Source organism: Corythoichthys intestinalis, chromosome 10 (assembly GCF_030265065.1).
Source record: "Corythoichthys intestinalis isolate RoL2023-P3 chromosome 10, ASM3026506v1, whole genome shotgun sequence".
In the NCBI taxonomy this organism is placed as follows: Eukaryota; Metazoa; Chordata; class Actinopteri; order Syngnathiformes; family Syngnathidae; genus Corythoichthys; species Corythoichthys intestinalis.
Window position 1 is genome coordinate 46,929,173 of NC_080404.1, and position 17,615 is coordinate 46,946,787.

Sequence of the window (17,615 nt, forward strand, 5' to 3'; positions counted from 1 at the left end):
TCAATCGATATTCATTGTTTACAATGTGTTTTTATGAAGCGCGATGTGACAACTTGTGATTATTGTTGTCTTTTGGGGGGCTGGAAACGAATGATAGCATTTCTTAGCATTTATTATAAGTGTAGTAACAGAATGAAACTCGGAAGTCATGGTACAGCTGTATTTAAATGTACAAACGCTGCATATAAAAATAATCAAAATGTGATTTTATCAATTGGTAACAAATGAGACTTTCTTTTCTCGCTACAGGACTCTAACGAAAGCAAAAAATGTGTGCCGGACAAACAGAAACCTGACAGTTCTGACACACTGACAACTTCAAAAACTCTGGATAATGACAGCATGCTACTGCCTCACGAAAGAGTTGGCAGTGACTTCTCTTGGCTTCAGCCCCAAAATCAGGAGGTTTCAAAAGCTGATCAGGTTGACGATGAAGAGCTCTTCTTGTATGGAGATGAAAAAGACACAAAAAACCAACTCGACGGTGGAACATCTACAACAGACATGACTGGTGACTTGGTCAAAGAAAAGGGTAAAGAAATGCAGAACTTTGATCTGGGCAGTCAACAACATTACTATGATAAGACAAATTTCCCTTTTGGGGGTGGTCTGTCAGCCTCAAGCTCAGTCTTTGCTAATCTAGACAACAATGAGTGTGATAAGATCAAAAACATATTGAACAGTTTGGGAAAAACGAACAGTAGTGAGACAGGCCAACAGGTTACTTCTGAATCACCTCTCAGTTCGACAGCAGCTTACTTGGGATTGGCAACGTGTAAGGTCCCTAATGTCCAGCATGCTTTGGAATCTCTACATTCCCTCATCAAAGGTAAGGCTAGTCCGTTAAATACTGTACAATGTTTAATTTAATGTCAGTATTTTATTATTTATCACACCTCTCGTTTACATGCACAGCACACAAAAACGGTGTTAAATTCTTGAAAGGTCAAAGGTTGCAAAATGGTTACTTTAAATTAGGGCTGGGCGATATGGCCTTAAACACGTATCACGATAAATTGAGCAGATTTACCTCGATAACGATAAATGACGATAAATTCACCCAAGCAGACTGTTATATAATTTGAAAATCTGAATCAATGCATGAAATACAGATTAACTGTTTCTTGTTGATTTATTTACCAGCTTTCAATTTAATATATTTAACAATTGTACATGCAGTCTAAACATTAAGTATACAAAAATGTATTGTAAACAATAAGAATTCAAGTATGAACATTTAAAACAGCTTGTATGGCTTGAACAATGTACGTTGTCAAAATCAATATGCCTGTGCAAACGTCATTGTAACACAAATTACTTACAGCTTGAACAGTACACTTCAAAAAGACAACTTACTGTTAATGGCTGCTGTGACATAATTACTCAACACAAGTGTTTACTGCAAGGTTTCAGGGTTTTTTTTTCCCAGTGCATTTTTTTAATACATACACACACATTAAAGCTGCATTGATCTAATGACACAGAATCAAGCACATACAGAAAAATAGCTGGGGCCATTAAACGGTTAAATTATAATATTCACTGTTAGATTGTACTTTATGCTGAATGCTTTACCATCACAAAAGCTATCAGAGAAATCACACACAGACAAGAGATACACAATAACGTGATAAACTAATGCTGCATTCCAGAGAAGTGGGAAGTCGGATTTATCCCACTCGGATGGTACCAGTTCCGATCTCAAAGCGTTCCAAGCAAATGTAAACAACAAAGATGGCTGATCGCGACGAGGTGTTTTTTATTTTGGCCATCCAAATACATTTTGACCTCCAGCGAACCTGCCTTCCTAAGAGCGATCAAATAGTAGAGGAAAAACGCCAGCTGCGTTATAGCCCACACTGTAAACTGCCTTTTTTTTTAGTTACATCCTTTGCTGATCGTCAATATAAAAACATAGCACAACAAAGATAATTCACTGTATGAGAAAAAAACTACATGGCGCCTCAAATAAACTTGATTTACTTCATTATTGTGTTATCATTCAATACGTTTTCATGAGCGCCAATTTGTCCAGTGACGTCAGATTGAAACAACTTGGAAGTCGGGGTAGTTATTTTTTCTCCGACTTGGCGACTTGGACCTACCAGTTCGAGTGGCGTTCCAATGATATTTTCCAACTCGGAGGTCGGAAAAGTCCGACATCCCACTTTTCTGAAATGCAGAATAATTGCTAGGTGCAGTCAGAGACCAATCCAGTGTTTCAGTGTTTCAACTAGTTTAGAGCCGCTATCCGACTCCATCACGTTCATTTGTAGCGTTAGCCACTAGCGTTAGCCTGTGGCTTGGCTACCAGTAGAACGCATTGAAAGCATCCTCTTTGGAAATCGTGAGAACAAGGGAGGACAACGGGTGAAAGTCCGTCTGGGTGCCGCCAATAGTCTATTTAATGTCGGGTGAAAGTTTGGCAAACCTCCCTTAAGCAAAACTCCATCACGTTTGCTTGTAGCGTTAGCCGCTAGCGTTAGCATACCGGCCTCGTTTGATTGGCTTCCTGATAACCACGTGATTCCATACGTAAGCACACTGTCTCCTTTCTTAAAGGGGAATGAACATAGCTGAACAACACAGTCAAAGCGGGATGAAAAGACTATATTTTTTTGTTTTATTAAATTACCGAATTTACCGTCATGGTCAAAATGACGTCGGTCATCGTAAAGAATTTCGGTACCGGTAAATTTTCGGTTTACCGCCCTGCTCTACTTTAAATGTTGTAAAGCAGATGTTCAGGAGCCTTTTTGGGGGGAAGGGGGTGGAGTGGAGAGTACTTTTATAGGGCTTTTATCTACATTGTTACAATGCCCAAAGCATTTTACATTAGCACAAATTTACCCTTTCACGCACACATTCACAGACCAATTGCATAGAGACAGGGCTACAGACTAAGATTTTTTCCTAGAGGCAGAGTGGCCTCTTAATTAAAATTTTAGGGGCGCACGCTGTAAATCGACATGCTAAGTTTTCCTTAAATTTTCACTGTTTAACCAATAAATACTTTCATAATAAATGCATAAAACTACTAGGAGTGCACGATATCCATTTTTTGAAACCGATACCGATAACTTCCTGCTCCTCAAAGCCGATATCGATAACGGATAATAAATAATTTTTTAAATGTATAACCTGAGTTTTTGAACTACTGGAGCTTTAAAAAAAAAAAAACTATAGTGGTGGATTCAACATACAGTTGTGGTCAAAAGTTTACATACACTTGTGAAGAACATAATGTCATGGCTCTCTTGAGTTTCCAGTTATTTCTACAACTCTGATTTTTCTCTGATAGAGTGATTGGAACAGATACTTCTTTGTCACAAAAAACATTCATGAAGTTTGGTTCTTTTATGACTTTATTATGGGTTAACAGAAAAAAGTGATCAAATCTGCTGGGTCAAAAATATACATACAGCAGCGCTAATATTTGGCAACATGTCCCTTGGCCATTTTCACTTCAATTAGGCGCTTTTGGTAGCCATCCACAAGCTTCTGGCAAGCTTCTGGTTGAATCTTTGACCACTCCTCTTGACAGAATTGGTGCAGTTCAGTTAAATTTGATGGCTTTCTGACATGGACTTGTTTCCTCAGCATTGTTCACAAGTTCTCAATTGGGTTTGAGTCAGGACTTTGGGAAGGCCATTCGAAAACCTTAATTCTAGCCTGATTTAGCCATTCCATTACCACTTTTGATGTGTGTTTGGGGTCATTGTCCTGTTGGAACACCCAACTGCGCCCAAGACCCAATCTTCGGGCTGATGACGTTAGGTTATCTTGAAGAATTTGAAGGTAATCCTCCTTCTTCATTATCCCATTTACTCTCTGTAAAGCACCAGTTCCATTGGAAGCAAAACAGCCCCACAGCATAATACTACCACCACCGTGCTTGATGGTAGGCATGGTGTACTTGGGGTTAAAGGCCTCACCTTTTCTCCTCCAAACATTTTGCTGGGCATTGTGGCCAAACAGCTCGATTTTTGTTTCGTCTGACCACAGAACTTTCCTCCAGAAGGTCTTATCTTTGTCCATGTGATCAGCAGCAAACTTCAGTCGAGCCTTAAGGTGCCGCTTTTGGAGCAAGGGCTTCCTTCTTGCACGGCAGCCTCTCAGTCCATGGAGATGCAAAACACGCTTGACTGTGGACACTGACACGTGTGTTCCAGCAGGTTCTAATTCTTGGCAGATCTGCTTTTTGGTGATTCTCGGTTGAATCTTCACCCTTCTGACCAATTTTCTCTTAGCAGCAGGTGATAGCTTGCGTTTTCTTCCTGATCGTGGCAGTGACAAAACAGTGCCATGCACTTTATACTTACAAACAATTGTTTGCACTGTTGCTCTTGAGACCTGCAGCTGCTTTGAAATGGCTCTAAGCGACTTTCCTGACTTGTTCAAGTCAATGATTCGCTTTTTCAGATCCATGTATGTATATTTTTGACCCAGCAGATTTGATCACTTTTTCTGTTAACCCATAATAAAGTCATAAAAGAACCAAACATCATGAATGTTTTTTGTGACAAAGAAGTGTCTGTTCCAATCACTCTATCGGAGAAAAATCTGAGTTGTAGAAATAACTGGAAACTCAAGAGAGCCATGGCATTATGTTCTTCACAAGTGTATGTAAACTTTTGACCACAACTGTAGATTTGCCTTTGATGTCACCAGATTTTTCATAATAACATGAACAAAACAGTGCGTTTCACTTCTGCACTGGCCGACAGCCAGTTAAGAATGAATGTACTTCCATAAACCACAAGGCTTGGTCTTTTCTTGGTTTTATGGGAAGACACTCGTCTTAATATTGTGAAAGTACAACAGAAGAATACATATATTCAATACTCAATATACAACAAACTGCACAATACACTTATATACACAACTATTATAGCTAGAGCTGGGAATCTTTGGGCACCTAACGATTCGATTACGATTACGATTCAGAGGCTCCGATTCGATTATAAAACGATTATTGATGCACCCCCCTCCTTTTTTTTTTTTTTTTTTTTTTTAATAAAGTTTTGTACATTAGTTCCAAAATTGTTCAAAAATACTCTCAGGCGAAACCAAACTACTATTTCAGTATCAAGTTAACATATAGCAGTAAACAAATATACAAAAATAACCTTAAATAAAAAAACTCCAGTCCCCATTCTGTATCAGCAGCTTTAAACTACATTCAATTAATTTAATGTTGTGAATCAACCGTTAAAGTTGTTAAAATTGCTCCCGTTATTCCATCATTTCCCTTTTGTCTACTTTTGACATGTGAAAGTTTTAAAACTATTTTAAAGATAGATTCAAGTCAATATTTTACCGATTTAGGAGTATTTTAGAAGTATTTTAGATAAAAAGTTAATTAGGTTTGCTTGGAAGGTTCGCTACAACAGCATTGCAGGGAAGTTTACTGCTTTAAGATGGCGGCCGTTTACTAACACCTGCATCTAGCTTTTTGCAGATGTGCTGCTACCGCTACCGAGTCTACAATCCATCTAGTCCTATATAAATGATATCTACCGTAACATTATGTAGCTTAGCTGTACTTGTAGCAGCTTTTCGGCAGCAGGCAGGTATGTTGTTGTGTTTTTTTATCTCGTGGCATGAGTTGAGCTAGAGCCGTGAGTTGAGCGTTGGCATTACCCGAGGGGCCGGTTAATGAGAAGCTACTCCCGCTCCGTTCCGTCCCGAAGCCCGCGCGGCGCGCTGAGTGTGTTGTACTTCCGCTTTACTTGGCATATTTCAATAATCGGAATTTGGATGTTTGTGAATCGTTCTCGAATCTTCCACGGCCGAATCGCGAATAATCTAAGAATCGGAAATTTTGCACACCTCTAATTATAGCTATAGCATAGCACACTATCTTGAGCTACTAAAGCATTAGCTGACTTCTATAACACAACAAATTATGAAGTTCTGTACATAAGACCCTTCACAACAGAAGTAAACATATATTGCACATAAATATGTTATAGTAAACATAAAATACTCATACATTTCCGAGGTGGAAACGTAACGAAGTATTCACGATTGTCAATGCTACCGCTAGACACCGCGATGTGTAAAGGAATGAACCAAACTACTGTAACAAAAAATAGATGCAGCAAATTATTCTGACCAGCAGATGGCAGCAATGCCCCGCAAATGGTCAACTGATTTCCCATACTAGTGTGTAAACTGTAAAGCCAGCACAGTACATATTATCGGTCCTATTAATAATGCTATTGGATTTATCGGGACAACATCATAATTCCTATAATCGGACCGATAATTATCAGACCAATAATTATCGTGCACCAGTAAAAACTACAAATTAATGAATCTATTTTTTATTCTCTATCAGTTTTGACATCAACAAGTACAGTGGTACCTCGACATACGACCGCTTCGACACACGGACTTTTCTACATTCGACGTAAAATTTGACTCTACATTTGTTTCTACATCCGACGACATGCTCGAAATACGACGAATTTTTGTCCTGCACGGCGGATTTTCTTGTGAGAGAAGAATTGTAAGGTTCCAAGGATGTTAGTGCATGTGGTGAAAAGGTGATGGGTATCAATAAAATGAAGATAGATGGATAGATAGATAGATTGTGTGCGCGTCCATGAACTGGCTCGACAATACCGCCGTAGAATGTCAATGAACTCGACGATCCTCCTCCGACCTCCGTTCGCCAGTCTTTATAAGCTAAGGTCACAATTATCATTATTGTAACATTGCCAAAGAAATCGCCAGCTTCATCAGGTTTTTAATAATTTATTTCAGAAGTTTGTGCAACACAACACGCCTACTGTCCGCTGACGCCGAGAACAGAACATCAAAAGTAAAAGTAAAAACTCTAATGCACCTCTCTTTGTTACGTCAGCAACGCGGTGCGTTCAGGTACACCACGCAATAGACAAGCGCCGTGATAGAACCCGATTCGTTACATTATTAGAGGTATTGTTATTATTTTTTTATTATTTTTCCCATTTTATTTATTTATTTATTTATTTATTTATTTTATTTTTAAACCTGTCCTGTTCAGCTGTTTGACACAGAGAATGGAAGTCTAAGTGCCCGGATAGTCTGAACAGTTTTAATGTTTCACATTGAGAGTCTGACATACTCCCATTGTGATCATTCAAAATACCTTTTTATTATGACAAAACAGCGAACAGGAAGGGATTATGGGGGGACAGAAGTTTTATTTATAATTTATTAGTTTTGCTGTGTGTTATTGCAATTTGCAATAGTACCAGCAGTATTTATTTAGGATTTAGTGTAGGTTTTCGGGCTGTGGAACGGATGAATGGCATTATAATGTATTCTTATGAGAAAATCCTGCTCAACATACGACCATTTCGACTTATAACGAATTAACTTCGTATGTAGAGTTAACATTGTATACTGCTTACAAATTAGGTTAATATGTGATTTTTTTTGGGGGGGGGTGAGACTAGGGCTGCAGCTATCGATTATTTTAGTAGTCGATTAATCGGTGAACTAGTTCAAGTAATCGGGTTTACATAAAAAAAAAAAAAAAAAATTAATCAATTTGAATACCTAATACCTGAACTAGGGCTGGGCGATATGGCCTTAAACATGTTTAACGATAAATTGAGCAGATTTATCTCGATAACGATAAATGACGATAAATTCGCCCAAGCGGACTGTTATATAATTTGAAAATCTGAATCAATGCATGAAATACAGATTAACTATTTCTTGTTGATTTATTTACCAGCATTCAATTTGATATACTGTATTTAACAATTGTACATGCAGTCTAAACATTAAATTTATAAAAATTAGGGCTGTCAAAATTATCGCGTTAACTGGCGTTAATTAATTTTTTAAATTAATCACGTTAAAATATTTGACGCAATTAACGCACTTGCCCAGCTCAGACATATTTAAATGTCACTAGAGTGAAAGGCCCACCTGTTAATTGTGTTTTGCGGAGTTTTGCTGCCCTCTGCTGGCGTTTGGGTGCGACTGATTTTATAGTGTAAGTAATTATTGCCATCAACAATGGCGGGCTACTAGTTTATTTTTTGATTGAAAATTTAACAAATTTTATTAAAACGAAAACATTAAGAGGGGTTTTAATATAAAATTTCTATAACTGATTTAGAACTGATTTATTGTTATAATAAACAAATACAGTCCTTATGTACCGCATGTTGAAAATATATATCCATCTTGCGTCTTATCTTTCCATTCCAACAATAATTTAGAGAAAAATATGGCATATTATATAGATGGTGTAAATTGCGATTAATTACGATTAATTAATTTTTAAGCTGTAATTAACTCGATTAAAAATTTTAATCGTTTGACAGCCCTAATAAAAATGTATTGTAAGCAATAAGAATTCAAGTATGAACATTTATAACAGCGTGTATGACTTGAACAATGTACACTGTCAAAATCAATATGCCTGTGCAAACATGTAATTGTAACACAAATGACTTGCAGCTTGAACAGTACACTTCAAAAAGACAACTTATTGTTAATGGCTGCTGTGATATAATTATTAAATACAAGTGTTTACTTTATGGTTTAAGGGTTTTTTTCCCCCCCCCAGTGCATTTTTTCATAAATGCACGCACAATAAAAATAGCTGGGGCCATTTCTCGGTCATTATAAGTTTCGCCGTTGGATTGTACTTTATGCAGAATTCTTTACCATCACAAAAGCTATCAGAGGAATCACACACACAGACAGATACAAAATAACGCCACATAGTAATTGCTAGATGCAGTCCGTGCCCAATCCACTCATTAAGTTCAGCCGTTTCGACAAGGTTAGAGCCTCTATCCGACTCCATAACGTTCATTTGTAGCGTTAGCCGCTAGCTAGCGTTAGCCTGGCTACCAGTAGAAAGCACTGAAAGCACCATCTCCGGAAATCGTGAGAACAAAGGAGGACAGCGGGTGAAAGCCCGTCTGGATGCCACCAAGAGTCTACTAAATGTCGGTTGAAAGTTTGGTGAACCTCCCTTAAGCCACACTCCATCACGTTTTGCTTGTAGCGTTAGCTGCTAGCGTTAGCTTACCGGGCTTTTGTTTGATTGGATTCCTGATGATCACGTGACTCCCTACGTAAGCACATTCACTGCTTTCTTAAAGGGGAATGAACATAGACGAACAACACAGAATCAAAGCGGGATGAAAAGACTATTTTCTTGTTTTATTAATTTACCGAATTTACCGACATGGTCAAAATTACGTCGGTCATCGTTAAGAATTTCGGTGACGGTAAATTTTCGGTTTACCGCCCTGCTCTAACCTGAACTGAGCCTCAGAAGGAATTAAAAATAAATAAGGATCTATGTACAACAAAAGAACAATTGGCTAACTTACATAGCAAAAGTCCGCTTGCTTAAATGCTTTAACATACTAACGTTTTTTTTTTTTTTTTTTTTTAACAGTGCTCTTAACAAATGGTTCAGACACATATTCCCACAAAAATTGTCTAAATATAGCTTTAAACTAAATTACGAATGCATTAAAAAAAACATTAGCTCAAACAAAAACCTAGCTTATTTTGGTCTTAACAGGGAGATGCTGGATTTGGCCATGTAAAATGAGGCAGACTAGTGGGCAGCGTATCCACCCAAATTAATAAAACTAAATGCAAGCACTTTCAAAAACAAACCAAAACAACGCCACGAATACTCGAAGCAGCAAAATTAAATTTGAATCTTTTTTTCAAATCGAATACTCGTGTTAATCGATTAATCGTTGCGGCACTAGTTGAGACCCAGCTGTAACATGGATGCGGAGTGTCCCATTCATGACAAAAAATATATGTTTAGAAGTTTAAAAAATCTTAATCTAAAGATAGTTATGAGTTTAACAGGGGTCAGGACCCTTTTGGACCGAGAGAGCCAAAACATTGAACATATTTTAAAATGTGATTCCACAAGAGCAATGGAGTGAGTGCATATATTTGTAATGCAGCACACGGGAGGGAGAGAGTGTTCACGCTCTGCTTTTACAAGCAGAGTTGTGATTGAAATGAATCTTGAGAAAAAAACAAATTGTAACATCGTTACTTAGGATGTTACAATCATTCCGCACTTAACACTTGGAAAATATCAAATAGAAATATGGCGTAGCGCCACGTATATTTCCTGGAAGCACAAACATCAACCGGAGGCATGCGTGCAAATGTGGACGAGGCAGGCGGGCAGGTCGATTTAACCATGAAGGAATTTGTCACAAAATAAAAAACGCAATATTACTGGTCGTGCATGTGCGAGTAGATTAAAAAAAAAATAAGCGCACTACTTCAAATTTCAGTCGCAAAATGGCTCCCATTTGAGAGCAGTCTGGAGCTCTGAGAGATAAGACCAAGATTAATTTATAATAGAGCTGAAACGAATACTCGAGCAACTCGTGTAACTCGAGTTTAAAAACTGATCCGAGTAATTTTATTCACCTCGAGGAATCGTTTAATTTTGCCAGCTCTAAGCATCACGTTTTGCCCGGACTACTTTTAATGTGGGACAATGCGCTGATGTCACGTGCGTAGAGGAAGAAGCAATAAAAAAAATACCTTACTGCAGCCGACAGCCGTTACAAACTGCGCCGACGTTGCTAAAAACACCGCATGTTGCTACGGTGGTAGCAGCCTAGCAGGTAGCGTTTGATGCGTGTCATAGATATCACATGTACGTTGAACTAGATGCAAAATGACCGACTCGGCGGCGTTAATGAAACAGCCGCCATCTTAAAGCAGTACACTTCTGAGCGCTCATAAATAAGATTAACGTTACTGTCACTCGCTCACTAACGTTATCCCTGCGGAGGGCTAGGTTTCTATTCATTATGACCACTGTCGATGCGTGGCTAACTCTTACATACAGGCTTTATTTAATCAGTGAAAACAGCGCTGTAGAGTGATTAGGGTGTAAAATAAAAACATAATAATGCTAACTGTCAATTTTAGCTCTGTAGTCATTGCTGGATAAAACACCAAGTAGCACTGGTGCCTAATGTGCTCCAATACAGCACAGCATTTATTTTTAACACTGCAAAAACTCTAATCCTATAAAGACTTACAGTTTAGACTAACTTAAAACTTAACTGGAACTTAAAGCTTGACACAAGTGGAAATTCAATTGAAACACGTAGGAAAAACACCTAACATTTAAGTCATGTGTGTTATCAAGCGTCATGACATTTTTAGGCAAGAAATATATATATTTTTTTTTTTATAAGATCTAAAAGTATTTGGAGTGAAAACAGTGAACTAGTCTTTTTTTTTTTTAGTCACATTTGAGATGCAATTGGTGGCTGTTTTCAACAATGTACATTGAAAATAAAGACATTGATTGACTGAAAATGGTTCAATATTACATGAAATGTCTTGTTTTCTCATCTATATGTATAATTGCTCTTTACCTGAAAAGAAATATGTTTTATCCGATTACTCGATTAATCGATAGAATTTTCAGTCGATTACTCGATTACTAAAATATTTAGCTGCAGCCCTAATTTATAATCATTCTACCTTTTATAATACCTTTTTACAATATAATGCTGGAAAAAACAATAATCAAAGCCTATAAGCAAAAAATTAAAATAAAAGTACGATAACCTGGTTTCATTTATGCGAACACCCTCAAACAATTATTCCATCACTTTGTTCTTTTTTCTTTTTACAGCACTCAGGCTTTTTGTATCCAAAGTACATTGTTTAACAAGAAATCAGATGAAACTCCCATTGTTTAGATTCAAAATTGATGCAAAGTTTTTGTTGTTGATATTTTTTAACAGTTTCATTCCAGATGTCAAGCATAGGGTTTATGTAATCTGGACATGAAGTGGACTGACTCTGTTGAAAACCGCTGTCTTATATGCGTCTTTTAATTTTCTGTATTGATCAATAATTAAAAAAATAAAATTTACATTTATTTATGTATTTATTTATTTGTTTAGCAACCAAGGAGAAGCGTGAAAAATGTGATCCAGTTGAGACATCTCTGCCATCCCTGGACAAACATAAGGTAAACATATTTCTCAAACGGTGTCTGAAATACCTTCCTGAAATGGGATGAAACAAAAGTCCACAAAAAATACTTGTCACTCATCAAATTAATGTTATTAGAGTTTTCATTGTTTAAAAAAAAAAAAATTCTCACTTCTATTTATACATGAAATTGAACGATATCTTTAGAAGGTGCTGTAAAGCGTTTGTCACTTTTATACTCGCGACTGCTACCTCTGACTTAAAGCATAACTGCAGCCTGCTTCTAACTGCTTGTATGAGTTGGACTGGAGTTGGAGCCGTGCCGGAAGCCGGTCCATTCTTCTTGTCTCCAGAATCCATGGTAGATTGTAGACAGGTGAAACATACTGCTGCCACAAGGACGCACATGGACGTGCACCCGAAGACGCTATTGAAAGGAAGGAAAAAAAGGATTTTCGGGTCAGTCTCTGTTAAAGGTGCACAATGTAGGGTTGATGGCCAAAACCGGTACTGCAACTAGATCAAAATATTGATTAGCACAAAATGCCCTCCCCCTTGGAGGTGCCAGAATACCGCTTCACATTGGAGAACCTGCAGGAAAAGAACTTTAAGTGGCAAGTGACGAGTCCTCTGCAGTAGATCTTACTTTTAATTTACCTGCAAGAGGTTGTAACTGTCAACATTTATTAATGACAATTGAAGGAGCCGTGATTCAAGGTCCAAGTTAGTGTATGTCACCATGCCCAAAATGAGGAAAGGCTACTTTTCTCAATGTAAAAGCATGCTGGCAAAGAAATATATAATTTGGTAATGCATTGACAGCATCTAGAACATAGGTGTCAAACCAGTTCCACAAAGGGCCAAGTGGGTGCTGGATTTTGTTCCAACCGATACCGCGCAAACAGTTTAACCAATGAATTTTCTGTTGAAACAAGCAGCACCTGACAAATTTTAACTGATTAACCATGTAAGAGATCAGATTGGTCAAAAGGTGTCCTCTTCATTGGTTGGAAAGAAAACCTGCACCCACTTGGCCCTTTATGGAGGCAGTTTGACACCAGTGATCTAGAAGGACGATTTAATTGCTCCAAATTTTCAATTGTTTGAATTGATTCATTTTCATTTCAGTTATCGACTAAATATATACACATGTAAAGACTCAAAACGAGCAGCAAAAGCAAAATGTACAGGAAAAACAGGATGAGACGAGAGTAGGGGAAAAAAACGGTGTTCTTCCAAAATGTGCTCCACCGGCGAAACGTTTTACAAGAGGCGAATTTGACACCCAAAGTACTACAGTGCGCTTTCAGCATGTTTTGTTTAGATGCATACAGACACAACATAATATAATAACAGTAATATCAAATAAGGATGGTTTAAATATGCTACATGACTAATGTGGTCAAAAGATCAACAATCTGCTTTAGAGCTACCACAAGAAAACACAATGCTTAAAGTAATGAGAGGGAAACACATGCAAAAAAAACTACGTCATCACCCCGAGCGTCCATTGCGCATAAAACATGGCGGCCCCCGTAGGTCAAAACATGTACTAAGTAGTATAGATTTTTTTTTTTAAATCAATGGCAATATTTTATGTGTTTCTAATAACTTATTTTAGTAAATGCCTATAAGTGTTTAAGTCCGAGGTTCTCTTTAATGTCTATTAAAATAATATTGGAATTTAATAAATAATTGAAGTGCTTCATGTATGCACGGAGTATAAAATGATTTTTTTATGACCACCATAAATTTCATATAGTACTTTTACACCAATGACAAGAGAACGTATTTGCCTTTGGGTCCAAATCGGTTAAAACATTGTTGACTGGATTAACATCGGGCTCTAGAATGATATAAAAGTACATAGTGAACTATTAAAGTCTGATAACGTTTGATTAATAGGAGAACATCCTTGGAATAATCCTGATTTAAAATGGCCATTGCCCTGTTTTTGTCATTTGTTGGTTAAATTGTAATTTCTATTCCCAAGTGTGGCGATGAGCGAAAAAAACTCAAACAAGCAAAAATCAGTCAAACTGAACTGTTGATGAAACAAGTGGGGGAACTTCTCAAAGAGGAAGGTAGTCTTCTTTTCCATGCTCTTCATTACATAGATTGCTACATTATTGAATAGATTCAGGCACTCACCGTTTTCCCTGTCTTTTTTTCAGGATTCAGTTTTCTTATACCAGTGATTGGATTTTACTGCCAGATATGTGAGGAGTTCATTGGAGATTTAAGTACTGCTGAAAACCATGCAGCCATCCACAGCCATCATAAGACTGGCCGTGTGAGTACCGGTATTTCTTTTGCAACACCAAATCAATATTTGTTTCATTCGCTAACAAAGACGTAAAAACAATATTGGAACACAGAGTATGCAGTAGAACACAAAATTATTGGCGCTTGAAAGAAGGTGATGTCTTGTGACATGATATGAATTAAGTAATAATCAGGTTTCTATCCAAAAGGCAAGGTAATGAATACGATTTTTTTGTTCACTGAAAATATTCATCTTTTAAAGTGGCACTGCCATGGGTGACCTTTCCCTTGTTTTCCAACTAAGGCCTTTCGCCACAAAAACGAGCTTTCCAGTTTCACTTTTTCCTGCATTTTCTGTGCATAAAAAGTGCTATATATTTTGAGAAGATAACGGTTGTGCACCAAAGGTTATTTGCCTACCACTCAAACGGAAAGAGAAGAAGAAAACAACAAAAACGCCCAAATTGTCTGTGTTGAAAAAACAGTAAATCAATACATACGGGCTGTTTACATGGTGACTCTCCGAGAATACGAAAAATTTCAAATTTGCATTTGTGTCTCCATTCAAACAATGTCGCAATTCCGCATGAAAACGATGTAGTATTCATGCCAGGCCCTAGGGGGCAGTGCAGATTTACAGGGCGACAGAGAATGATCTGTTTGACCCCACCAAGCTCCCTCAGCCCGGAAAAAAATATGCCCGCCCACTGTTCAAAAAGGCACAAAAATGGAAACATTCAACATATTTAATTTTTAAATATTATTAAAACAGTAAATTAAAGCCGAAATTCTGCTATATTTGCTGTTTTTAATGTTTAGTAGCACTGCTGCGCACACCCAATGTGACGTGTACGAGTGCTGACGTTATCAGCACGGTCTCGGGCCGCGGGAGCCTTTGATATGCATGCCGAGGAAGCCTCCCTCAATCCCATGCAATCGGATTCTTCCGCTTTGGAGGCTGGATTCAGAATTTTTCGTCTTCGCCAACACCATATGCACATGAGGCCAATCAGCAACAGTCATTGCGTCTTCGTGTCGCAGAGTCGCCATGTAAACTGCCCCATATTTTTCCGTGATAATGGCTACACAGCTGTCCACTAGAACAGTGTTTTTCAACCGGTGTGCCTTGAGGGATAGTCAGGTGTGCCGTAAGAAATTATCCAATATCGCATTTTTTTTTTTTTTTAACGTTGTCGGGTGGAGTTTCATAGTTTCAGTAGGAAGGAAGGAGTAGGTACAAAGTTCTCGGTCGTGTGCAGAGGAGCGAGGTATTGCTTGTGTTGCGTTCAAAAACTGCTACGATTTCTAGCCATCAGCCACCTTGATGTCCGCGACAATGTGGAACCCAGCACTTTTACTGTACATCATTTGATTAGACTCGTCAAGTGCCGATATACACGAATGGGTCCTTTCCATTTTCTCCATATGTGACGACCCTCAATCCTCCCCCTGTGTTGTATTCCAACACATTGTCAAGGACAGCAAGGTGGCTGATGGCTAGAAATCCGAGCAGTTCTTAAACGCGACACGAGCCAACAGCTCCATGGTGCCAAGCAAGCTTAAACATCATCTCCAAACGAAACAACCGTCACTTCAAACTATGGACTATTATGTTCGCCTTTGTGAAAACACAGAGAAACAGGCAACTTTTTTGAGAAAAACTACAAAGGTAAATGAGAAAGACCCCTTCAAACCCAGTTAGTTTGTTGCTGAACTTGTTGCTAAATCCAAAAAGTCCCACTCTGTGGCAGGGCCATTAATACTACCTGTCTGCAAAGCCATTGTCAGCGAGATGCTCGGCCTCAATGTGGTTAAAGACATTGCCAAAGTCCTCCTGTCTGATAATTCTGAGCTTTTCAAGCCTAACTGCTATAAAAAATAAAAACAGAGAGCTGTTGAAGAAGATTCCTGCCAGGATATGGGCTTTGTATTAATCTAAACAGACTTAAGTTTTACACTGAGTAGGTATAAATACTAAGAAACTATTTTCTAATTAAATATACTGTACAGATAGCAATTTTGTAACATTTTTGGTTTGTGGTGTGCCGCGAGATTTTTTCCAATGTAAAAACGTGCCGTGATTCAGAAAAGGTTGAAAAACACTGCACAAGACAATTCTCAGTCAAATCTCATCCATTTTGTTAGCGAGCTGTTAGCCTAGCCGATTAATCTCAAATTGGCGAGGAAGAGTGAGGAAAAGCCAGTTATGCGGGTTAGCATATAGCTTAGCTCGCACGCCTCCTCTTTTGTTCACGTAGTCTCCTCCGAGGCCACATGACAAAACCGTAGTAGTCCGCTGAAACTCTGCAGTAATTTACCACTTTTATACTGAATAAATGCATTTTTCATATTTCATTCAGCACAAGACTGGTATTTTTATATATTGCCGTCTGTCAAAGGCTTCCCCAAGATCGATAATATCGCAACATTGATCCATACTTAAACCAGAATCGCTAAAAAATTCTACCTCCTCCATCTGACCCAATGCTAAATCCGCTGAAGTCGTTACTCCAGTGACGTCATCATCAAGATGGAGGCGCCAGAGCACTATGATGACAGGAGAAGCTAAACAGCATATTTAAGGACGGATTTCTCGTCATCTACGCTATGCCCGATTGTATATACCGTAATTTAATTGTCTCAACTAAAGGTGGGAATCTTTGGGCACCTAACGATTCAATTATGATTCAGAGGCTACGATTCGATTATAAATCGATTATTGATGCACCCCCCCACCCCTTCAGGTATTAGCTGTTTTAATGTTTCATACATTAGTAGCAAAAATTGTACAAAAATCCTCTCAGGCTTAAATAAATTACTATTTCAGTATCAAGTTAACAGTTCAAAACAGTAAATAAAATACTCATGTCCTCGTTCTGTATCAGCAGCTTTAAAATACATTCAAGTAATTTAATGTTGTGAATCAGCCGTTAAAGTTGTTAAAATTGCTCCCGTTATTCCATAATTTCCTTTCTGTCTACTTTCGACATGTGAAAGTTTTAAAACTGTTTCATCATTTAAAGATGGATTCAAGTCAAGATTTTGCCTATTTAGGAGTATTTTAGTTAAAAAGTTAATTAGGTTCGCGTGGAAGGTTCGCTACAACAGCCTTCCAGCGAAGTCTACTGCTTTAAGACGGTGGCTGTTTACTAATGCCGGCAAATCTGTCATTTTGCATCTAGTTCTTTATACATGTGATATACAGTGGGGAGAACAAGTATTTGATACACTGCCGATTTTGCTGGTTTTCCCACTTGCAAAGCATGTAGAGGTCTGAAATTTGTATCATAAGTTCTCTTCAACTGTGAGGGACGGAATCTAATACAAAAAAAAACAAGAAAATCATGTTGTATGATTTTTAAATAATAAATTTGCATTTAATT

At 37.9% G+C, this 17,615-nt stretch overlaps 1 protein-coding gene across 6 annotated transcripts in view; it reads left to right on the plus strand.

Moving 5' to 3' along the window:
• The window catches only part of si:ch211-195b21.5 (uncharacterized protein DDB_G0287625), a 35,601-nt gene that overhangs the window by 7,044 nt on the left and 10,942 nt on the right, over nucleotides 1–17,615 (plus strand). For all 6 annotated transcript variants that reach the window (XR_009064633.1, XR_009064634.1, XR_009064635.1 and 3 more), the window contains exons 4-7: nucleotides 250–829; nucleotides 11,937–12,004; nucleotides 13,961–14,051; nucleotides 14,142–14,260. Coding sequence is in view for 3 of the 6 variants with exons in the window: in XM_057848315.1 (XP_057704298.1) it covers nucleotides 250–829; nucleotides 11,937–12,004; nucleotides 13,961–14,051; nucleotides 14,142–14,260 (858 nt within the window). In the remaining 3 variants the exon portion in view is untranslated. The remainder of the gene's footprint in view (nucleotides 1–249; nucleotides 830–11,936; nucleotides 12,005–13,960; nucleotides 14,052–14,141; nucleotides 14,261–17,615) is intronic.